Genomic DNA, 24,858 nt, shown 5'->3' on the forward strand with positions numbered 1-24,858 from the left:
CCAGCAACCCCAGGCACAAGGAAAGTCCTATGTCATTCCCATGACACTCCAGCAACCCCAGGCACAAGGAAAGTCCTATGTCATTCCCATGACCGATCACAGATCAGATTATCGTGACCATCATGTTTTCATCACTGGTTCTCAGAAGTAGATCAGGAGATGTATCTTGGCTAGAGGTTCCACTGAAGCCTTGTCAGCATCATAGCAATATGCAAACCTCTGCTGACAGACAGATGTGCACGAGTTCCAGTGGCCAGGAATAAAACCTGGTTTTCCCCCATGACTACCCCAAAATACAAAGAGCCTCTTCCTGCCAAAGGATAAAACTTTATATATTCCAAAATGTTGAAAGTGAAACCGAGTTTCCATAAAATAAGGTTTACTCAGATTAAAAGATTTCAAATCATGAAGCCCTAAAAGGAAAATTCAAAATGGTGTTCTGAAGAGTTGTGAGACGATATCAAGAACATCATACAGGAAGAAAGCAAAAGGTCATTAAGAAGACAAGAAAGAAAGACAAGACAAAAATGGATGTCAGAAGAGACTCTGAAACTTGCTCTCCAGCATAGAGATGTAATAGCAAAGAGAAGAAATGAGGAGGCAAAGGAGCTGAACAGAAAATTTCCAAGGGCAGCTCAAGAAGACAAAGTAAAAAATTATAATGAAATGTGCAAAGATTTGGAGTTAGAAAACCAAAAGGCAAGAACATGCTCAGCATTTCTCAAACTGAAAGAAATGAGGAAAAATTCAAGTTTCAACTTGAAATACTAAAGAATTCTTTAGGCAAAATTGAATGATGCAGAAAGCATCAAAAGAAGAGGGAAGGAATACACAGTCACTGTACCAAAAATAATCCTGTTGTGGCACTGTGGACTAGTACGCTGGACAGCGACATCAGTTTGAACTGCAAGGTCGGCGGTTCAAGCTCACCAGCTTCTCCTCAGACACCCTATACAAGGTTGTAATGAGGCAGAACTGACTCATTGGCACTTAACAACAGTAACAACTGTACCAAAAGAAATGGTTTATGTTCAACTATTTCAAGAGGCAGCATATGATCAAAAGCCAAGGGTATTGAAGGAAGAAGTCCAAGGCACACTGAAGGCACTGGCAAAGAATTTTAAATATTTTTCTGCCGCAGCATTTTAACTCAAATGTAGGAATTGATGGAATACAAACTGAAATCTTTCAACAAACTTATCTATGCCAAGAAACAACAACAGGAAGGTTTTCCCCACTCTGAGAGTCTGAAAATATTTCATCATGTTTTCTTCTAGTATTTAATTTTGTTTACCAGTTGATGCCAATGGAGACCTGGTATGGAGCTGTAAGATAAGCACATGGTTACTAACCACAGAGTAGGTGGTTCCCCACCAGGTGCTCCTCAGAAACTGTATACAAGGTCGCTATGAATCGGAACTGACTCAAAGGCACTTAACAAGTTGATGATAAAGTGTCCTCAGAAACATACAATGTATACCACATCTGTAATATATAACTGCTCTATATCCCCAGCCCTGAGCATGATCAGTCTTAAAATCATTGCTAATGGTGAAAGCTATGTATCTCATTGTTGTTTTAATTAGCATTTCATTTATTACAAGTGAGTTCAAGCATCTTTCATATGATTGTTAGTTATTTGCATTTCTCTCAGTAAACTGCTTATTCATATCCTTTCCCTGGTTTTTATGTTATTGGTGTTTATCTTATTGATAAAGGGCTCATTGTTTATGAAGGAAATGAGCCCGGGAGCTATCACCTGCGTGGAAATAATTTCCCCTCAGCAAGTTCTGTTCTCTGTTGTCAGCTTGCAGCATTTTCTGCTAGCTGCTTGGCACAGTGGGATGAAGGGTCAAGCTCTGGCCACACCCCATCTGTCACCTGACAGCTGTCCAGGTCTCTCCTGTTCTGTAGACCCACTCCCTTGCCTTACAAGTGTTCTCTTGTGCTAGGTGAAGAAGACCCCGGATTCAAACATATTCTACGGTGGTGGCGGTGATGGTGATGTGCCGAGTAGTTGGTTCCGACTCATAGCGACCCTGCATAGGGTTTCCAAGGCTGTAAATCTTTACAGGAGCAGAAAGCCTCCTCTTTCTCCCGCAGAATGGAGGGTAGTTTCAAACTGCTGACCTTGAGGCTAGCAGCCCGATTTGTAACCACTATGTTACCAAAGCTCCTTATGTGCTATGTTGTTGTTAAGTGCCTTCGAGTCGGTTCCGACCCATAGTGACCCTGTACAGGGTTTCCGAGGGTGTAAATCTTTACGGGAGTAGAAAGCCTCATCTTTATCCCACGGAGTGGCTGCTAGTTTCGATAGAAACCCCTTTATTAAGCCTAAATTTAACTGGACAAAGACTAAAAACTCTAACCATCCAGATGAGAGAAACAGCATGATGATTGGAGAGAATGATGGAGCACCCTGCCCGCAACCATGTGTTCATGGTACCTAACAGAGAATAAAGGACCTTATGGGGGCTCATGATGGGTGCAGGCCAATCTCACTGTTGCCGCCGGACTACTGGAGTGTGGGGGAAGGACCATGACTGGGATATGTTTATAATCGCAGTTCAAAAACAGGTGATGGATTGGCGCTGAGATTTCTACGCGGTGGTCAGGGACTGATTCATGATCAGGGAATGACGGAGCTCTGAGTCACAGTCCGCAGGATCCCAACTTTTCGCTTCAATTAGATACCATGTGGCCATTTTCAGTAAATCACTAAGGGCACTCCCAGGCAATTTCCCTAGCTCTTTGTTTCAGCCTGAGGACAAACTGCCCCTTCCTGGACTTGCCCTGGACTTGCCTAAGCATAGCCATGTTATTGGTTGAATGCTCAACAAGCCTTGGGGAAGTAATATAAAGAATGCAAATGGCCTCTGAACTCATGTCAAGACTGAAAGTGAAGTCTGAACCCCTGCTGTAGACGACAGCCTTTCATAAACCAAGGGCTTTAGAATTTAGGCTCTAACGTGATTTTCTGGGTGCATTAATAGTTGGATTTTTGCCTTTAATTCAATCTCATCTGCCTTTTATTTCCTAAGACATTTTATTCCTCATGATTTCTGAATACAGGGATATCTTTTTGTTTGTAGTTTCTGGTGCTGTAGGATCAGCACTGGACTGTTAACTACAGGGTCAGTGGTTCAAACCCACCAGCTTCTCCTCCGAAACACTATACAGGGTAGCTGTGAGCCAGAAGCCAGTCAACAGCATTTAATAAAACACAAATATAAGCACTGGGTCTCAAGGTCAATTTGAACTGCAAAGTCAGTGGTTCAAATCCACCAGCCACATCTCAGAAACCCTACATGGTCAATTCCACTTTGAGTCGGAATTGACTTGACAGCAAATAACAACAGTCCTGCTATCGATTTTTTTAATACATTTTTTTTCAGTCATGTTAAGGAATTTGAGTTGCAAGGGGAAGGTAGGAGCCGATGCCCAAGTAGACATCTAGATTCAATCTCTCCAGCATTATTCGTCTATTTATTCTCCTATTGCTTCTTGTGGCTTAAATTTTATCTTCCCTAAACTTTCAGGTCTAGAATCATGTCACCTGCAGATAATGACCATTTTACCAGGCAGCTGGATTTTTAACAAACCTGCATTTGTGAGCAAGGCCCTCATTCATGAGAACTAGACCAGGCAGAAACATTTTGCCTTGGCAATTACTAAAAGGTGGTGAGAGAGCTCATTACAGGTAAAGCCCCCTTTCCAAAAAACAATTCCCATCCAATGGACTCCCAAATCATGATAACCCTGTGTGGTCAGAGTCGAACTGGGCTCCACAGGATTTTCAATGGCCAATTTCTCAGAAGTGGATTACCAGGCTTTTCTTCCCAGGTGCCTCTGGGTGGACTCGAACCTTCAACCTTCCGGTTAGCAGCCATACACTTAACTGTATGCACCACTCAGGGACTCTGCCCCATTTCCAGTAAATATTAGTCTCACAGGTATGATCTCTTGGCCATTCACCTACTCATATTCATAGATGTATTAGTAATATTCACTAATTGGTCAAAGGCACCTCAGGTTTCCCTGAGCCTGGGCTCACAGTATCCTTCACGTTGGAAAGTCCGTGGCATTCCTTATTCTTTCTGATGCTTTTTTAGTTTTTCTCATCTTTGCCCTTCTCTTCTCACAGTCCTTTCAAAGTCTTGGATTCTCTCCTGTGTCTGACCCTCACCCATCCCTACCTATTTCCCTGTTGTAGGCTTGACCTCAGCTTAGCCAGCTTGCCCTAGTGTATTTCACGGAACATCAGTCCCACAAGATATTCCAGACAGAAAGGATTCAGAGGCAACTTTGAGGAATTCTAAGTATCATGTCAATTTCTTGGAAATAGGGTAGCATTTAAGACTTTTATTATTGTTGTTCAGTGCCGTTGAGCCAGTGCTGACCCATAGTGACCCTATCTATGCACATCAGCATGAAACACTGCCCAGTCCTGCGCCATCTACACTGTGCGCCATCTACACAGTGAACCTTTGAGTTCACTGTTGTTGACAGTGTGTCAACCCATCCAATTAGGGGTCTTCCTCTTTTTCACCAACCCTCCACTTTACCAAGCATGATGCCCACATGATGTCCTTCTCCAGGAATCGGTCCCTCCTGATAACATGTCCAAAGATGAGAGACAAAGTCTAGCCATTCCCACTTCTGAAGAGTATCTGGTTATACATCTTCCAAGACAGAGCTGTTTGTTCTTCCAGCAATCCATGGTACTTTCAATATTTTTCTTCAATATCATAATTCAAATGCATTGGATTTTCTGTGGTCTTCCTTATTATTATCCAGTTTCCACATACATATGAGGCGATTGAAAACACCATGGCTTGAGTCAGGCGCACCTCAGTCCTCAAACTGACATCTTTGTTCTTGAACACTTTGAAGAGGCCTTTTGCAGCAGATTTGCCCAATACAATATGTCATTTGATTTCTTGACTGCTGCTTCCATGAGTGTTGATAATGAACCCAAGCAACATGAAATCTTTGACAACACCAATCTTTTCTCTGTTTATCATGATGTTATTTATTGGTCCAGTGGTGAGGATTTTTATTTTCTTTACGCTAAGGTGCAATCCAGCTTCTTATAGTTTCTGTTCAGCACATAGATTGAATAAGTATGGTGAAAGAATACAACCCTGGCACACACCTTTCCTGATTTTAAACCATTCAGTGTCCCCATGTTCTGTTCTAATGACTGTCTCTTGGTCTATGTACAGGTTCCTCCTGAACACAATTAAGTGTTCAGGAATACTCATTCTTCCCAAATGTTATCCATAATTTGTTATAATCCACACAGTCAAATGCTTTTGCATAGTCAATAAAACACAAGTAAACTTCTTTCAGGTTTTACTTCTTTCAGCAATGATATCCTTTTCTGACTCGAACTTGAATTTCTGGCAGCTCCCTGTCGATATACTGCTGCAATTGTGTTTTGAATGATCTTTAGCAAAATTTTACTTGCATGTGATAGTAATGGTATTGTTAAATTATTTCCGTATTCCATTGGGCCATCTCTCTTTGGAATGAGCACACATATATATGTCTTCCAACCCAGGAAGCTGCCTTCTAAATTTCTTGACATAGATGATTGAGCATCTCCAGGGCTGCATCAGTTTATTGAAGTAGTCCAGCAATTCCTGGAGCCTTGCTTTCATCAATGCCTTCAGTGAAGCTTGGACTGCTTCCGTCAGTACCAGCAGTTCTGGCGAGCTGTAACTCCCAACCCTGTTGAAGAACTGATTTGTGTATCACTTATTAGCATTCTAGAAGGCCTGAGTGGTGCAAATACTTAACATGTTCAGTGGATCACTGAACAGTTGGCAGTTTGAGTCTATCCAGAAGCACCTTAGGAGAAAGGTATGGAATCTATTTCCAAAAAAGGAGCCATTGAAAACCCCATGGAGCATAGGTCTACTCTGATACACGTGAGGTCATCATGATTGGAGTCCACTCGACAGCATCTGGTACTGGTATCCATATTCTGTAGAACTAGTGTTGGTCAGGTCTGGAAGCACTGGTCTACAGAACCTGATTTTGTGTGTGTGTGTGTGTGATTAACTAGTATTGTTATCAGTGGCTGGAGAAGTATGACGGAGCAAACACTGAAAGGTCCCTCAGAGCTAGGCCAGGGAGATCTATCTTTAGAAAGAAGTGGACTAGGAAGGGACACACTTCACCAGCTCTCACTGCTACCACCTGATAGAAAAGGGGTTGGAGTTGGCAACAGGCGTGTGGGACAGGAGGCTGGCTGCCCAGGCTGGGGGAGATGGGATTTGGGCAATTCCCAGACAGCTCCTCTGGTTTTTTCTTTGCAAACTAGCAAGTGCAGCAAATCCTTCTGTTATGTTTATGAAGGTTAGCAACAAAGGACCCATTCAATAAAGAGAACAATAACAAAACAATTGCTAATGTTCATGAGGTAGGGATCATTATTCCCATGGCATAAGGAAGGAGAACATGGAAAGGCCACTGGTAGATGGTGAAGAAGGGTGGAGACCCCATGAACCTGACCACTGAACAGTACTGCTTCCCGACAGTTCTTATACACAGGTTGCACATGCATCCTTCTTGCCCTGGGTGGCTCATGACAGTCCCTATTCATGCTCTAGGTCATCTCCATCTGGAATAATGCAGCTTCTCCTTCAAGGCCCAGCTCAAGTGACACCTGTTGTCTGGACACAATTGTTTGTGGTGTTTCCTTTCCCTCCTACAAGTGAGGGTGGTGTCTTAGTCTGGGTTCTAAAGGAACAAAACCAGTGAAACATATATATTATATATATGTATATACACCTTATCTATATATATGCATCAAGGAAATGGCTCATGTAACTGTGGGTTTGTAGGTACTGGCAGGTCCCAAATCTGTAGGTCAGCCACCTGGCTGATTTGTGTGTCGCTTACCTGCTGGCTCACATGGCTGTAGGGGCTGACAAACCCAAACTCTGCAGATCAGGTTAAAGGCCTGAGGCCTCTGCTGGCTTACAGGGTTTTAGGGGTTGACGACCAAAAATCTGAAACTCAGGTGGCAGGCTGACGATAGCTATAGGCTTATATGTCAAGAACCAGAAGTTAGGTAACAAGAAGAGGGCAGGTAGGGAAAGCAAGCGAGCTTTGCCTGAACATCCATTTATCAACTGGAGGCAGGGCGCACCTTCAAGGAAACTCCCCTTTCAACTGACTCGAGGCACACCTTCAAGGAAACTCCCCTTTCAACTGAACGGCTGCTCGCATCAGATCAAAACATGGGAGATAATTACACAGCATCTGCCAAATTACTGAGAATCATAGCGTAGATGCTAAATGTTAAAGTACTGGGCTAGGTGGGACCTAGATTATCCGCACGATGCTGGTGGGCAGAGTTTGAAAAACTAAGTCTGCCCCACCCTCACTGCTCCCAATGCCCATTCTTCCCAGCAACTCTGATATGCGTGAGGTGGCCATCATTATCAACAGTCCTTCCTGAGATGTCCATTACTCCCAAGGTGCTCTGATAATATTACACAAAGATCTTTTTCCTCCCTGTTCCCACTCCACACACACACACACACACACACACACACACTCATGATTTGGCTAGGAACCTGACCGGGATTACCATGGTCCCTAATGGCTGCCTTGCTCTGAGTGTTGTCCCCAAGGATAGGTGCCATCATTCAGGGCTTTTGAACCATCTTGTCCAAGTTTACTAGAGAGCCCTAGAAGCAGAGGCCTTTGGCTCGCCACTCCAGTGCTGTCCTGGGGAAGGTGCAGCCCAGAGGGGAAGGACCCCACTAGCTAGACCCTCGAGAGTTAGGAGTCAATCAGACAGTAATTCCTGCTTCAAGTTGTTCCTAGACAGTGGAAGGCAGGCCCCTACATGTTCAGCCCTGTAGATAATGAAGTAAAGCTGTGGGAATAAAAAGGAGCCCTCATGGCACAGTGGGTTAAGCACTGGACTGCTAATTGCAAGGTAGGTGGTTCAAACTCCAATCACTCTGGGAGAAAGATGAGGCTGTCTCCCTCATCAGGATTTATACTCCCGGAAGCCCTAATGAGCAATTCCACTCGGTCCAGTCAACTGGACATTAGTTGAAATTGACTTCATGGCAGTGGGTTTGCTTTGTTGTTGTTGTTGTCAAGTGCCGTCGAGTCGATTCCAACCCATAGCGACCCTGTATAGTGCTTCCGAGGAGCAGCTGGTGAGCTTGAACCACCGACCTTGCAGTTCAAACGGCTTTGCAGTTTGACGCATTAACCCACAGCGCCACACCAGGACTCCGGGTTTGCTTTAGGTGGGGATAAAGTGCAACTGAGAAAACAAGAACCAGAAGGGTGTGCCAATAATGTGCCCGCAACAAAGGATCCCATCACCCAATGGCTTATGACTACCAGTGTTTACTTCTGGCTAATGTGTCTATAGATTGGCTGGGGGAGCCTTGCAGATTTTAGCTGTGACTCGCTGGTTGCATGCCCAGGAATGGGTTGGTTGAAGTCAGCCCATGGGACTTATTCCTCTGGAGCCACGCCTAACTTTCCAGGGTCCAACTAGTGGGGTCCTTCCCATCTCGGCTGCACCTTCCCCAGGACAGCACTTGACTGGTAAGCCAAAGGCCTCTGCTTCCAGAGCTCTCTAGCAAACTTGGCTACCCAGGAGACTCTCTACACATGGTGACATCCCAAGGGCAAGAGGACACACCCTGCCACCAAGCCCATGGCAAGCCTTTGTTCCAGGACACATCTCCTAACATCCCATCACCCATCACCCATCACCCATCACCCAGCAGGGCCCAACAGCCAAGGGAACTGGACTGACACTCCCCACAGAGAGGGAGGTGGGGGAGGGGGGAGTCACTTTGCCAGATGATTACCCTCACAGAAGGCTTCAGAGAGGAGAAAGCATTTGAGCTAGGCCTTAAAGCAGAAGTTGGATTTTTCCAGGTTTACATGAGACAGGGTACTATTGTCAACATTTCAGAATGTGTGCATGTGAGTGTGTGTGTAGTGGGAGAGTGACCACGGCAGCCCCGGAGCCAGCTTAGTGGGTCCTTTGAGAACATCATCTCCAGGCACCCCCATCCCATCATGTTCTGTATTTCCAAATTCTAAAATTCCAACTATGTGTCACAAAATACAAGTTCAAGTTGAGTTTTCAGCAAGGACTCATGGTGGAAAGTGTGCCATGGGTCTTTTAATAGAAGTTTTACGGGGCACAAATCAGTCGGTTTGCAGGCTCATTTCCACAATTTGGGGGTCAAGGTTGGAACCTTGCAACTGTGTCCAACACAACCCTTCTTGAAAAGACTCCTTGGTGACACTGTCAAGGCAGCCGGGGTGGGGTGGGGAGTGTGAATCAAAAGAAACCACTCAGGGGTGGAAAACTCCAGGACACAGGCAGGACAATCGACAATCATGGGAACAAAGGCTACAGGGCAGGATGTAAATAGTACAAACCTTGACAATATACAAGAACTCACAAAATTGGGAGGAGGGGAAGGAGACAGGAAGTGGTAATGAGCTCATTTCCTTCTTGTCAAGAGACATCATCTATAGTTTAAACGTGTTTAAAGAATTTGGAAATATAGAAATGTCTGTATGTGTAGCTCAGTAACTTCTTTAATTACACTTAAGTTCCCTTTTTTTTCTGTTAAATTTAAATACTTTTTTTCTCAGGAGAGCAGGTATTGTATGAAATTGGTTTTATAAACCTTTTCTATCCATCCCCCAGCCCTTCTCTCTGAAATTGTGCATAGTGAGATGTTTCCTTGTGTGCGGGATGTCACCTCCAATTACTTCTGGGTGTGCTAGGTTAGACCACTTTAAATTTTTCTCTTTTGGACTCTTCAGTGTTATTGAATGTCTTGTAATGAGCCTGTATGATTTTTATAAAAGACGTGTTTTGTTTTTTAAATTAAAATGTATTTCTGAAAGAGGGGGGGAAAATCCCACTCCTCTGTCAGACACTCACCTCAAGAGAGCAGCTGTGTCCCAGGGGAGGGAGCTCCTCTGGATCCTTCCCAGTACTCTGTCCCCACCATGGGGTAAGGAGTGGAGTCCATCGGTAGTTTAGTAGCCTGGGAACTAAAAAGGGAGGCAGGGGAAGGAAACACATTGGCCCAGACACCCAGGAACTGGGTCAATGTTGTGATCTGCCCTGGAGGATGCACTTTGGTACCTGGGAATCAGAGGCCTATGGTTGTCAGAGGCTGGGGAAGCCTTTCAGGAAGGCACCAGGTGGCCTTGATTCAGGCTGACTGGCTGATTGGGGTTCAGGTCATCAGGTGCCACGCTTAGCTGGGGCCTGTTTCCTCACCTGTAGAGACCAGGAAGGAGGAACTTGTCCCTTCTTACTTTCAGGTTGCTGTGAGGATGTGTCTGGTCTCCCTTAGTTGGGTGGTCACTAAGGACACTTATTACTATATTCTAAGCAGCACAGAACAGCACTAAGGAATCAGTTAAGTGTAAGAGGGCCAGGTGGCTCAATCTGGCAGTTGTTAAGTTCCATGGAGTCAGTTCCCACTCATAGTGAGCCTGCACAGGTTTTCCGAGGCTGTAGATCTTTACGGGAGCAGAATACCTCATCTTTCTACCGTGGAACAGCTGGTAGTTTTGAACTGCTGATCTTGAGGTTCGCAGTTTGATTCGTAACCACTACGCTACCAGAGCTCCTTCAAGCTGGTCAGAGCTGGGCCATAAAACCCACTTATACGTTGCTAGCTCCACCTAGTGTCCAGATTAGTGTCCACCATTGAACCAGTTTCCACTCAGACCACATTGCAGGACAGAGCAGAACAGAGCCATCGGAAGCCTACTAGACCAGACTGCCACATCTCTCTCTTGTGAAGTGTCTGGTGGGTTCCAACCCCACCCTTTTGGTTAGCACCTGAGCATTTTAACCATTTTGCCACCAAAGCTCCTAAACTGGGGCATAATGTAACTGGTGGCGGTGGTGTGCCATGGAGTCAGTTTCAACTCTTATCGACCCTGCCTAAGGTTTCCCAGGCTGTAAGTCTTTACAGGAGCCTCATCTTTCTCCCACAGAACAGCTGGTAGTTTAGAACTGCTAAACTTGAAGGGTAGCAACCCAATTTGTAACCACTATGCTACCAGAGCTCCCTGCTGATTTTAAGACCAGTTTCCAAACCTACCTGTTACAATGCTCATTAGGCAAAAAAGTTGTGTGCTGTTGAGTTGGTTCTGACTCATAGCAAACCCTGTATAGGGTTTCTGAGGCTGCAAATCTTTATGGAAGCAGAAAGCCCCCTCCTTCTGTCACGGAGAAGCAGCCCAATGTAACTCACTATTCCAGCAGTGCCCCTTAAAAATGGACCTAGATAAGCTCTCTACTTCTCCCAGTACTAAGATCTGACATTTCAAAACTAGGACAGGAGGCCCTAACCAGATTATAAACTCAGTCTTTCTAAAGATTTGAGCACCCTGTCTTTGAAGAGGTGACAGATTCATTTACTCAGCAAACAAGTTACTTACTTCTCATAATTGACATTTATTGTTTGCTGTGTCCTGGGCATATTTTCTGTGGATTCACTTCACCTTCCACAACACTGAGGCACTAACTAAGGCACACAGAGAGTTTGTAAAACTTGCCACTCCACTAATTTCTAAGGGGAGGTAGAGGCTGCTTAGTTGGGCAGCTGAAGAGATAGGAGACCAAGGCATGGGGTTTCTGGATGTGAGGAAACAGTAGACTGATGTCTGAGAACAGAGGAAGCCTGGCATGTCCAGGGAAGGCGGGGAGGATTGGGTCAGCACGTGGTTGAGGGCTGGGGGGGTGTCAGGAGGGCACTAACCCAGTGTAGGCCAAGGAAGAAGAAAGTGAGGCCCAAAGAGCATGGGCAGCCTAGGAGAAGCGGTGGAGGCTCAGGAAATTAAGGTTCAAGATGGGATTTCTGAGTAAGATTTTGCAAGTAGAGCAGTCAGTCACCTTTGTGACAAGGCCTGGGTGTGGCTGAGGAAGTGGTTTCTGAAGGAGGCGTGAGGCTGTGCGCTGTTGCTTGTGGATAGGCAGCGTGACCTCCGCTAGGACCAGGGGAGGGGGTGGTGTACAAACAGAGCCTGTGGTAAAATCCTGAGGAAAGAGGGGAGAGGCCTGAAGACCAGAACATGATAGTAGAGCAGCTGCGGCCCTGACGTGCCGACAGTGGACTGAAGCTGCGCTGAAGGCAGGAGAGGTGCTGGCCTCTCCAGGCAGAGGAGAGCCAACTCCAGGATACCCTCTGTCCTTGATACCTAGAATTTCAAGAAGGAGTCCTGGTGTGGCACCCTCGGATAAGCACTAAACCACAAGGTCAGTTTGAACCATGAGGGCGGCGGTTCAAACTCATCAGCTGCTCCCTGGTAACCCTATGCAGGGTTGCTATGAATCAGAACCGATTCGACGGTACTTACCAACAAGTATGCCCCTACTTGTTTCTGAACTTCTGTAAATGGTGGTGAGTTTGGTTAAGAACTCCTTGCCTGCCCAGCTGTGGGCAAGAAATCTCAAAGTGCAGGTGTCATCATAGAGGAGGGAAGAGAAAGTCTTTCCACCCACCCATTCATCTCACCCGCTGGGGCTGAAGAAAAACACCAGGTGCAGATACAGCCTTACTGTGCAGCGTTTAATTACGAAAGATGTAAAATGATGCATTATAAAACTTGGAAGCTACTTTATACAAATTCTGATCTTTAAATATTGTTTACAAAGGGACCTTGGGGGTTAGGACACTGGCAGGAAGTCTGATTCGTTTCTGGGATGGTCCTGTTTGCAAAGTCATGGGAATGGACTCAGAACCATCGGTGCATAAATCAGAAGCGCCAACTAGAGACAGAACCGGAAAGGTCTTCAAACATGCAGATGAACTTGACTATGCAACATTGCAGCTCAGGTAATATACAGTAGACTTGGGAGAAACAAAACAGGACAAAGGAGACTTGATGTTGATCTTGCTGGTATCAAGACCACTTTCTCCAAACGCCATATGTTCTAACCACCATAATCATATCGGGTAAGTTTTAGTTTCATGCTATAATTGCTAATAAATGAGTAGTACACTTGACTTCTCATGACAGTTATTTTTTTCTAGCCACTTCAGGGGCCGAGGACCAGGATGCTTTGCTGCAGAGGTGGCGGTGAATGCAGGTGGAACCGCTGAAGGTGGGCGCAGCATCTGGCCGGGGATCCAAAAAGCCATCTAAGTAAAGTAGGTGGTAGAATGCACAAGACCTTTCAAACGAAAACTGCTGACTGACAGATCTAAGGGCAAAGTCAGCCAGTGCTAAGCACACTGTCATTAGTATACTTCCACAAACATTTTCTTCTCCCGGAGGGTGCTCCTCAGGACCACGTGATTCTCACTGAGCAGGTGTGAGGGTCTCCAGTCATAAGGCAGGGCTGCTGTGCAGACAAATCTGGGACCCCCAACACCAAGGGTAAAGGCACTGTGCAGAAGGTGGACCTGATGGGCTGGCCTTCCAGCAAAACATAAAAGTCAGCATCAGCACACCCTCCCTCCCGCCTAGAAAGCCAGGTTAGGTTTCTGGTCCTCTGAGATAAGAGAGGCATCAAGGTGGCCTCTTTCTAGGCACACTGGTGAGTCGGGTACTGAGTTACAAAGGAAGGCCCTTTTTCGGTAACAAAAGCTAACACCACCCTGAGATCTATGAACAAAGGGATCAGAAAGTTTAAAAGGCATGAGGACTGGGAAGGGGAGGCCACAGCCCCTTCCTGAGCCAGGGCCCAGGCAAGGCAAAGAGGAGTCTGGTTTGCTTTCCTGATCTAATGGCTGGAATTTGGGCTAATGTGAACCAGGATTACCTGGGGTCCTGAGGAAGGTGGTGCAGCCCACTACCAGGGTTATTTTAACAATGAGAGTTGCAGGCAATCCCCTTTGAAGACAGGTGAGACACAAGATGCAGACTGAAGAGGTTAACCAGCAGAGACCTTGGGAGACTCTTTTCACTCTGAAGAACCCAAACAAAAAATTTACTGCCATGGAGTTGGTTCTGACTCCTAGCAACTCTGTATAGGGTTTCTGAAGTTGTATGTCTTTATGGGAGCAGAAAGTCTCATCTTTCTCTTGCGGAGTGACTGGTGGGTTTGAACTGCTGACTTTGTAGTTAGCAGCCCAGTCCTTTCTACAGCATCACCAGACATGTTCAATTCAGGTCCTCCTCATGCAGCCTGCTTCTTTGGGTAGGAGCAGTCCAGCCACATTCAGCAACACTCCTGGCATCTTTTGGCAGAGTCGTGCCGCCCGGTAGGCAAAGTTAGCATCTTCTTGATGGTTCCTTCCTTCCCCACTTGTCTTCCCGTGCCCTCCTCCCACCCCCACTGCTTAGACCCCTTCACTGCTGGTTCTCCTGGGTCCCCTTCACACCCACCTGTTGCCAGGTTTCTGGTCTAGCCTACGTGCTTTACGTGCTCTGAGGCAGTGGCCAGAGGAGGCAAGTGGTCGTGGACATCAGGTAGCACGAGTTTATGATAAGGTAGTTGTCAAGCATTCGTGGTGGTTTCACACATTAGGCCTTCATTTCACTTGTGACTACCTCTTCAACCTCCAAGAATGAATCTAAAGTTAAGCAATTCAGAATGCAACATGGATCTGAGAGGGAAGATCTTTTGAGGTGAGGGTCTGAATTCCTCAGGTCCCAGCACCAGGGTGGCCTCACCATCCTTGAGACACTCCAAGTTCCCACCTTGAGGAGAATGGGGTGCCCATTCTAACCACGGACTTGGTCATCTAGTGTTGAAAGCATATTAAAGTGCACACTTAACCACAGGCTCAAGAGTTAGAGAAGTGAGCTCTAAGAAGACTTGGCAGGAAAGGGCATATCTAAAGATCTGACGGCCTAACAGCAAGTCACTTCCACTCACTTCTTCTTTCAATCATTCATTCACTCATGTATTCAACAGGCATCGAAGCAGCACCTCCTCTGGGCCCGGCACTTGCTAGGTTCTATGGTTTCAATGATAAGGCACAATCCTGCCCTCAAGGAGCTAACAGGCTAGTGGGGTTCCATTAACACACCCAGTCCACAGAGACACAGACCTGGGGGTGAGCGGAAGCTCAGCAGCTGGGTGAGTCTGATTCCCTCCAGCTTGTCCATAGGGAGGATGATGTGTGTCTGGGAGACACCGAAGCACCTCTCTCTCTCTTCCCCAGTTACAAAGAAGAACACTGTTGGCTTCAGGCTTCGTGGTGGCTGGGGGACTTGTTTTCAATGACTGAATAGAATAGTATTACGTTTCCTCTGTCCATAAGGAAGAGAGAGTTTACAGACTTGGAGAAAACAAATTAACGTTGGTTTTGCCTAACTCCAACCTATTTTTGGACTTCTGGTAAAAAAAAATTCTTCTTCATATTAGAATTAAGGCATCTGAGCAAGCCATTGTTTCTTGCTATGTCCTGGGATGCCCCCAGCTCCAGCCAGAAATGACTGGATCAGCAGAGGCACCATGGTGCGGTGGTACCACTGGGCAATGCTGAGCCAATGCCCTCAGGCCCGGGGCCCCGCACCTGCCTCCACCGCCAAGTCTTTCCTTCAGTGTTGTGGAGATCAGTGGTTTTCAGCCCTAACTGCCAAGGCCTGCACCACCTACCAACCAGCTATAGGTGACGAGTGGTCAAGTTCACTGAAAGGCCAGAGCAGCCTGTCTGCAGCTACGCAGGTTGTGCCGTGGGCCTGAGAGGCAATGTGCAGCCCTGGGGTCTGAAATAAGCCATGGTGGGTGAGATGGGACCTCATCTGGAAGCTTGGAGCACTGTCATTGGTGGGTTCCATGTTAGCAGCCTGAGATAGCTACAGCCGAGGCGTAGAGCCAGCTCCATTCGATTCTGTTCTACTTTGTCTGTTTCAGAAATAAGTCTCTTATGTTCCATTCTGTTCACAGTCGGTCAGCTCGAAATGTGTCTTCAACAGAGGGATCCAGCAGGCCCATGCTGGGGTCACTGAGCATGTTGAGTCCATCCAGGCTCAGGGGCTCAATTTGGAGCTCGTCTTCCAATGGGAATGGATTGTCCACAGTCAGGCTGACCTCGGGCATGCCTGCCAGCGCACTGCTGAGGTCTTTGAACAGGCTGGTGTTCGAGTCTTCTGAAAGGAGCAATGAGGGGGAAAATAATGTGGATTAAGAAGCGTGAAGGTCCCAGAACATAAGTGATGACAATCCCAAGAAATGCTATTCCTGCCCTCTTCCCAGCCAGGCCAGGGGTCATCTGTGTATTGACCACTCCCTGGGATCTACATGCTTTCTGCCACTTCCACACCTCTCAATTGTAACAATTTTCTTCCTTTGAGTAGTTATCAATTGCCTAAAACTGAACATTCCAGAAAAGTTTCTGTCATCAGGAATTTTCCCCACTGCCTGATGTCACTGGGCTAGGCGGCTGCATGTCAAAAAAGGGAGAGTTGAGCCAAGGGGCCCTCACTGTTGGTTTTATATGTGGCATGCTGAATGAAACTATTGTATTGTGTAACAGTATCAGTGAAAATCATGGCAAGATAAAAACACTAAAGTAGCTGAGGGGATCCAAGGTACAACAATCAGTCCCTATTAGCCTGGAGCAACAGAGTCAGGAACGGAAGGACGTGCAGCTAACTGCCTCCATGAACAACGGCCTCCTCTACGGAAGAACTGGACGGTGCCCAGCTGCCTTCACTGAATGTTGTGATCAAAGATTCTATAGAAGAATCCCAACCAACAGAGGGAAAATGAAGAACAGAACCTCACATTTTCATGGACTCCATCCAGACTTTCTGGAGCCAGTGGGGCTGGATGAATACCTGAAACTACTGCCCTCCCTCAGGTGAGAATCTTGAAACTGAAAGTCAAAAACAGTCCATGAAATCTTTTTAAAAGCAAACACTAGTTTAGCTTAAATAATAAAAAAACAAAACCGTCTGCCTTGAGCATTTTGCTCTTTTAAGGACTACCTACAAGGGACCAAAGTGACCCCAGCAACCAGAAGGATGAGACGGGGACTGTGGGGACAGTGAGGACAGGCTAACAGGGAAGGAGCAACACAGACGAGGAGAGTCGGGTCTGGTTGCTCAACTTGAAGAATATAGTCAATGTCAATGAAATGAACATGCGGAAACTGTTGAATTGGTGTTATGTTTTGCTGTGTATATTCTCAACGACAACAAAATAAAAAAAAATAAAAAGAAGCTGAGGGGGCCCCCCACTCACCTGTCAGGATGGTGTTTGGGAAGTTCCCACAGTTGGAATACATATTTGATCTTAAATTAAATGAGTCCTGCGGATCTCGGTGGCCTTGTTGCATCAGGGGCACCTGGAAGCATCAAAGGTCACATGATGAGGAAAGATTTCTGCTCCCGAGCAGAAATGAGCTAACTGAGTCATGCGATGGGCTTCCGGAGCCAAAGAAGACATGAAAAATGTCTTCTACCCGCTGCTTTCTAGGATCCTAGAGTGCTCTGCTGTTGGGATAACATAGGCAGGGTCTTCTCTCAGCAGGCAGGGGCTGGGTGGGGAGAAGCTCCTGAGGTCCAAGTGCAGGTGGCATGTCCCAGCTCATACACCGCCTGGCCCACTGGACCATTTTGGAAGAAGTCAATGGCTTCTGGGGACCCTCTTCCTCCTCATCCACATGGACTCCTTTTAGAAACTGCCAGCTGTGGAAACCCTTCAAAGGCTTTATTTGTAGCCCAGGAAGTGATGAGCATTCCTTCTGTTTGGTTTCTAGAAAAACCAGAGTGCGGATGGACCCCTTTCCTTCTTGCCCTCTGGGGGAGGAGCCTCGTACTCAGTCATCTCTCCAGGTCTCAGCCTCTATGGCGAACCTTCCATAGCCTCCTTTCCAAAAATGAAGTAACCCAAGACTGGAAAAACACCTCAAAAGGCATTTCCATCATTTTCCAGGGAGACACCAACCCTTACCTAGACTAAAATGGCCTTTTCAGAAAATGCAAAGGCAGACTGTTCTTATTGTGAGGCTTTGCCGTGGCCTACTGAGGAAGTCTTTATTATTATTACTAGGTTCTGGATCATTATTAGGTTCTTTATCATTATAATAATTAGGTTCTTCATCTGTCTTGCAGCCCAACCCATACTTACTTAACAGTATGAACTCTAGGGATATTGAAAATGGTCAATGATAGGGAAAAACTCAAAAGCAAACGAAAATGGCTAAGTGAGATTATCTTACAGAAAGACCTCCCCTGTATCACCGTCCTACCCCCCCCCCCCCAGGACCTGAGCTCTCAAAGGAGACCATACACTGGGTGGGTGCACCGACTTGGCCTGCAGGCAGAACCTCATGCCACATTCCAACTTAGCTGCTGGGACAAATCACTGGCCCTGTCTGTGCCTCAGGTTAATTGAGCGCTGCTGTTCTCTCCAATATTAACGATTCTACACCTCTGACAAGTGTCAACAAAAAGTCCTCTACCACTTGTTCAAACGGCACCTTGGCTGAGAGCTGACACTACAGAAGGCAGCCAGCACCCACTGTTAGGGACAGGGAAGACCCATGGCACTCCTGAAACCCAGGAACTGCACCATCAAGTTCATTGGTTGTGGGCTCTACCCAATAAACAACCTAAAAGGTACTGCTTATGCACCAAACAAGAGGAGACAAAAGGGAGACACACACTTCTGCGCCCCAAGACCTCATACCTGCTGAAGAAAAGCTGGACCTGCTCTCATGGACTGCTGCTCAAAGCCCACATCTTGGAAGAAGTTGGTCAAAGATGAGCCCTTCAGGGAATAAGCAGGTGACCATTTAGCTTTGGAATCTGAGAAGCCTAAGGGCACCTCCTCACCAACGCCCCTGCGAGGGCTTACCTGGGCTGCCAGGAGCTGGAAATCTGAGTGGGGCAGTGCTGAGGCCGCCTGGGACTGCTGAGCAGGGGGCTCCTGGGCTTGGGCCTGCTGGAGGAGAGGTTGAGAGAGCTCCTGGGGCATGGGGTAAGGGGGTGGAGGGGACACTTGGGCTTGAGCGTCTGTGGGCAGGAAGGAAAATGGGCTTCGATCTGAGGGCACCATCTGTAAGACAAACAAAGGTAGTAATTCGCTTGGTTTCTGAGTTCCCAGGAGCAAGTCCTCTATAATTGTTGTAGTTAAGTGCTATTGAGTCGGTTCTGACTCACAGCAACCTTGTGTAGGGTTTGCGAGGAGTGGCTGGTGGGTTTGAACCACCAACCTCATGGTTAACAGTCAAATGCTTATCCTACAGTGCTACACCAGGACTCCTTTAGGATTACTGTTGTTAAGTGCCATCGAGTCGGTTCTGACTCATAGTGACTCTGTGTAGGATTTCTAAGGAGCAGCCTGGTAGGTTTGAACCTCCAACCTTGATGTTAGCAGTCTAGTGCTTATGGAATGTCAAAGTGAGGAAAAGCCTGAGTTGTTTACACTGATATTTTATGCTCTGCTCCTTCAAAGGATTATCTCGAATTTCACTTCCCCACTAAGCATTTGAGGACAATTTTTTGTTGTCTTCATAAACAAAACCAGTTTGCTCTCAGTTTCCTCAGTGAATAATATTATGTCTGATTTCTTTTAAAACCAGGACTTCTGGTTAAAGATGGCAGACTGAAAAAGGTAATTAATCAGCTCTGCTTTTTCCCAAAACCCAACTAAAACACTGAAAAACAGACACTGAAACAACATAAGGGCCAATCAACATAAATGAACAACACGAAGACAGCGACACTAAATCCTAAGTAGCAAAGGAACAAAGATTCAAGAAGAAGAGAAAATGGCAACACATTGTCAACAATGGAAAGGTGATGGACAAATGGTCACTCCCTGAGCACTGGGGCAAACTAAAGGCAATCGGATTTACCTGACAGGATCACTCCGGTCTCAGGAGTGGGGAGCAGCAGGGGATAAAGATGAGCAAAAATCAAGAGGATCTTCGCACAGTTTACTCAAGCAGTGGGGCCTTGCCTCCCAAAGTACTGGCCCACCTAGCCAGAGACAGGAAAGCTACACTCTGGAGAGACTTCTGAAAAGCGAGTATCAAATCTTGAAGTCCCTCTGGTTCCCTCCTTTTCCCTCACAATGCTAGCACCCAGCTACATAACTAGGTGCAAGACTGGAAGAGTGTCCATTGGGGTAAGATTCCAGTCTGAGAGAAAAACCCCTAAAATTGGTGACAGCTGAGCTGATCTTGTTGGATCACTCTACAATGAAAATCAGACTTAACAAGCCCACCGATGGACACAAAGCTTCCAGTCAGCTTTCTGGTAGCTTACTGTGAAATGTGAGCAGCAGACAGTGAGGGAGCCCTGTACCTGGCATGAAAGTCTGAGCTCAAAGTTGATGTGTACCAAAAAGGAACTTGGAAAAACCTACCCATGAAGTTGTCCTCAAAAAAACAAAACCACAACTATCATTATAATATTTAGGCTATTTTTTAGAAACCTCACCTGTTATAAACACATATTTAAATATTTGCAATATTCACCTCTCTGTATATACATTTTTAAGTATGGCTATAGAGGAAATGAGATTATAAAAATATCAGTAATTGCTGAGGCTTGATAATGGGTACATGGGATTCAAACTACTAGTGTTTCCTTTTATGGAATTTGAAGTGTTTCCATGATAAAGAGCAGAATTAAAATAAACCTGAATAAAAACTTCCCACTAAAAAACTCAGAGAGAGAGCTACAGGATAATATGGTCCACCCACAACAGGACAGTATGATGTAAAAGGAACATTAAGAGAATGCAAAGGAACACTTAGAAATGGAACAGTATGACATCAGAAATAGGAAACAAAGTAGAAAGGTTGGAAGATAAAGTTGAGAAATTCTTCCAGAAAGTAGAGTAAAAAAAAAAAACAACAGAGCTAGAGGAGGAGGGGGAAGAAGGAAGGAAGTTAGAAGATCCACAGGCATCCATCCATAGAATCAGAGTTCCAAGAAGAAAGAGCAGAAAATATTGAAGAGAAGAAATAAAGAAAATTCTCCAGATTTGAAGGATGTCTCCAGACTGAAGGAACCCACTAAATTTCCAGGTCAACAGATGAAAACTGATTAATACCAAGCCACATTATCTTGAAGTTTCAGAATGCTGGGGACAAAAAGGAGATCCTACAAGCTTCCAGAGGGAAAAAAGGAGATGACACAAAATATCAAGGATTAGGATGGCATTGGATTTTTCAGTGGCAACAGATTATTGTTGTTATTATGTGGAATTGAACAGGTTCTGACTCCTAGTGATCCTGTATCAGGTTTCTGAGGAGTGGCTGGTGGGTTTGAATTGCCAACCTTGACGTTCCCAATCCAGTACTTCTCCTACAGTGCCACAAAATGATTTCAAATGTAGAAGTCTCCACCCTTCCATACTGTCAGTTAAATGGAGGAAAGAGTAAAGGCCCACTACCATTCTGTGGTAGTGCTGATTTGCATATTGCTATGATGGAGTCCTGGGGTGATGCCATAGGGTAAGCACTGGACTGCTAACCACAAGTGGCTCAAACCCAGGGGCTGCTCCCTGGAAATCCTATTAAGGTCACTATGAGTTGGAACGGACTCCATGACACTTAACAACAACATGGTGCTAGAGGAACACATGGTGGTTCGACTTGATAAGCACTGGACTGTGAACCACAAAGTCAGTGGTTTGAGCTCACTAGCTGCTCCACAGGAAAAAGATGAGACTTACCACTCCCTCAAAGACGTAGTCTCAGAAACCCTATGAGTTGGAACCGACTCCATGGCACTTAACAACGCATGATACTAGAAGCTACGTAGTAGTCCAGTAGTCCCAATACCAGCAGCGTCACTGAGACACGTTTCAGTGAAACTCATAGACTAAGACAGACTAGGAAGGAAGGACTAGAGGTCTTCTTCCAAAAATCAGGCAAGGAAAATCTGACGTGCCCCCTCAGCACGCTGCCTGACACACTTACTTTGGCTATGTCATCAGGAGGGATCGAACTAGAGAAAGCCATGGTAGTGGGCCAAGGCAGGGGCAGGGAGCCAGAGTGAGGTGGACCGGCCCACTAGTCACAGTGATGGGTTTGAACATACTGGAAGTTGTGAGGATGCAGCAGCTCTGGGCAGGGGTTTAGTCTATTGGACAGAGAGAGCCATAAGTTGGCGTCCACTCCACAGCTTCTAGCTAGCTCGCTACACATTTTCCAGTCATACAAGATCCCATGTCCTTCTTGTAAAGTGACTGCACGCTTTGTACATGTTTAAATGTTTGGTGTCTGAAAGGTTTGGTGTTGAATTAGTAATATAAATATAGAAAAGCGGGCTACCAAAATAGTAAGATACTTATAAACTCCCAGTAGGAAAAAAACCAAAAACAGTTTGTTTTCCTATTTCATGGTTTACTAGGTGGTCAACTCTGACTTTACTTTGTAACTATGTAAAGACGGGCAGAGGAGGAAGCGTGCGTGTGCATGCATGCGTGATGGGACTTGGGGAAGAGGTGAAAAGAGAACTCAATTCTCACCTTCCACAGTAAGGTTATCATGAGATAAGGTCTAACATGGAATCATCAAGAACAACCAAAATAGCATGAAACCACCCAGGGGACGAGGGAAGATAGCTGAAAGCAGCCATTTTTAAGCAGTGATAAATACGGTCAGCAGAGCTCAAGGAGCTCACAGTCTAGTAGGTGGTGGTGTTATTGTTATTAAGAGCTGTCGAGTCAGTTCCGACTCATAGAGACCCTGTACAGGGTTTCCAAGGAGCGACTGGTGGATTTGAAGCGCCGACCTTGTGGTTCGCAGTCCAGTGATGATCCCACAGCACCATACCAGGAGTTAGTAAGTAGCATGGACTATTAATGAACAATTATTAATAACACAGGTGCTGCAGGTTAATGCGCTGAACTGCAAAGTCAACTTCAGCCACCAGGTCGGCGGTTCAAACTCACCAGCTGCTCTTCAGAAGCCCTATACAGGGTCATTATGAGTCGGAACCAACTCAATGGCACTCAACAACAACAACAATCCACATTTAGAACGGTATTTCCAATGAAAGAAAATTATGGCTATATATGTATTAAACAAGAAGGAAGTAATTAAATCATGGAGGGCTCTACAGGGGAGGTGATGGAGAATGGGTTTTGAAGGAGGAATGGGAGATTTTTAATTGAAAACGTGAGAGGGCATTCCTAGTAGAACAACACATATGAAAAGGCAAAGAGAGTCTGAATACTACAACAGTATGTTCAGTAGGCTACTGTTAAGTGCCATCAAAGTGGATTCCAACTCAGAGCGACCCTGTATACGGTTTCCCAGGCTTTAAATCGCATCTTTCTCCCACAGAATGGCTGGGGGGCGTGAGCCACAGAGTAGGGATGAACGAAGTCTCCAGGTTCCTCACCTTTAAGACATCACATTGAAACACATAAAACATACATCGCCTGATTGGACTGTCTTAGATTTCTTAACGATGAGGATTAGGGTTAATTTCTGACGTTACAATTCTCAGGTTGATTTTAACAAGTGTTTGAGAACTTCTTGTTGCTATGTTTTCCAGTACTACCAGCCCCTTGGGGCCAGGGAGCACCCCTAGGGAGGATGATTCCAGGATTGGACCTAGATAAGGCTAACTATCGCAGAAGAGACCAGGGCTTGTGAGTCAGCAGAACAGGCCCCGTCAAAGACAAAGCCCTGGAGTGAGTCTGTTCATCATCCTGAACAGGAGTCCCCAGGTCTTCTGAGAAGATGTGAGTTCTGCACTGAAAGCTTTATTTGGCCCTTGTCTCAGGGTGTTGCATCCCTGTAATAAAGACCTGTGCGCTGTCCATCCCGTGGAGCACAGACTCACAGAGGAATACAGTGTGCGCAGGAATAAGTAGCGCACCCTAACTTCAAAAGGACAGCTGGGTTTTCCTAAGAAGCTTTTTTAGTACTATTTGAGTCTTTAAACTGGGTGCGTGCATGACACTGGTTTTTAAGCAAATCTCAAAAATGAAAACATCTAAAAGAAAGAATGCTCCCTACCCACCCCTACCAGAACCCACTTCGGTTGCTTTAATTGTGACTCCCAGTGGCCCTACAGGCTGCGGGAGAACTGCACGCCTCTAGCGTATCCGAGGCTGTCAATCTTTATTAAGCAGAATGCCGGATCTTATCCAGAGAAGCAGAGACACCAGAGATGGAGGCAGAGATGGGGGCATGGAGAGAGAGAGCAGCTGAGGACTCTAGATTCATAGAAAGAGGGACTGAGAGCTGGCGGCCATGAGGCAGGCTTGCAGAGTGTGCCCTTTGGTGTGGTGTAAATTATTATGTATGCCTGAGTGTTTTTTGTTTGTTTTTTTAAAGAGCTAAAATGAATAGAAATACTATTAACTGATGGTACATGGAGGGGATTATAATCATTGTAATGAAACAAGGTATATGATTTGTTGAATGTATATGATCTGCCCTGTAAACTTTCACTCAATTCACAATAAAAACCTTTAAAAAAAAGAAGAAGAATCTTTATGGAAGCAGACTGCCACAGCTTTCTCCTGGGAAGCAGCTGCCTGGCTCACACTACCAACCTTTTAGTTAGCAGCGGAATGCTTTAACCTCTGCACCACCAGGCCTCCTCTCTACCCATGCAGTCCCCTTAAAATGCAGCTAAACAGCAAGAATAATAGTTATTATGTTCTGTAAAACAATCTTGCAAAATAAAATGAAAGGGAATCCAATATGTAAAAAGAGTCATCAAAAACAATTAGGAAATGCCTCTGACCTTCCCCTTCAGAAAGACAGCTCATTAACCATGATTCCCTACTAGGGGGTTAATGTGCTGGGCTGCAAGGTCGTTTGAACCACAAGGTCGGCAGTTCAAGCTCACCAGCTGCTGCTTGGAAACCCTATACAGGATCACTATGAGTCAGAACTGACTCAACGGCACTTAACCACAAGAACTGGTAAAGAGTGACTAAGACCT

The 24,858-nt window shown here is 45.8% G+C and overlaps 1 protein-coding gene across 1 annotated transcript in view; it reads right to left on the reverse strand.

Annotated features, from left to right (window-relative positions):
- Nucleotides 1-15,828: 15,828 nt before the first annotated feature.
- The window catches only part of CRTC3 (CREB regulated transcription coactivator 3), a 123,365-nt gene continuing 114,335 nt past the window's right edge, over nt 15,829-24,858 (reverse strand). Inside the window, exons 12-15 of the mRNA XM_006867181.1 lie at nt 18,791-18,991; nt 18,623-18,703; nt 17,174-17,276; nt 15,829-16,077 (exon numbers count right to left, since the gene is read on the reverse strand). Coding sequence (XP_006867243.1) covers nt 15,869-16,077; nt 17,174-17,276; nt 18,623-18,703; nt 18,791-18,991 — 594 coding nt within the window. The 3' untranslated portion in view covers nt 15,829-15,868. The remainder of the gene's footprint in view (nt 16,078-17,173; nt 17,277-18,622; nt 18,704-18,790; nt 18,992-24,858) is intronic.

Source organism: Chrysochloris asiatica, unplaced genomic scaffold (assembly GCF_000296735.1).
Source record: "Chrysochloris asiatica unplaced genomic scaffold, ChrAsi1.0 scaffold00101, whole genome shotgun sequence".
Lineage (NCBI taxonomy): Eukaryota > Metazoa > Chordata > Mammalia > Afrosoricida > Chrysochloridae > Chrysochloris > Chrysochloris asiatica.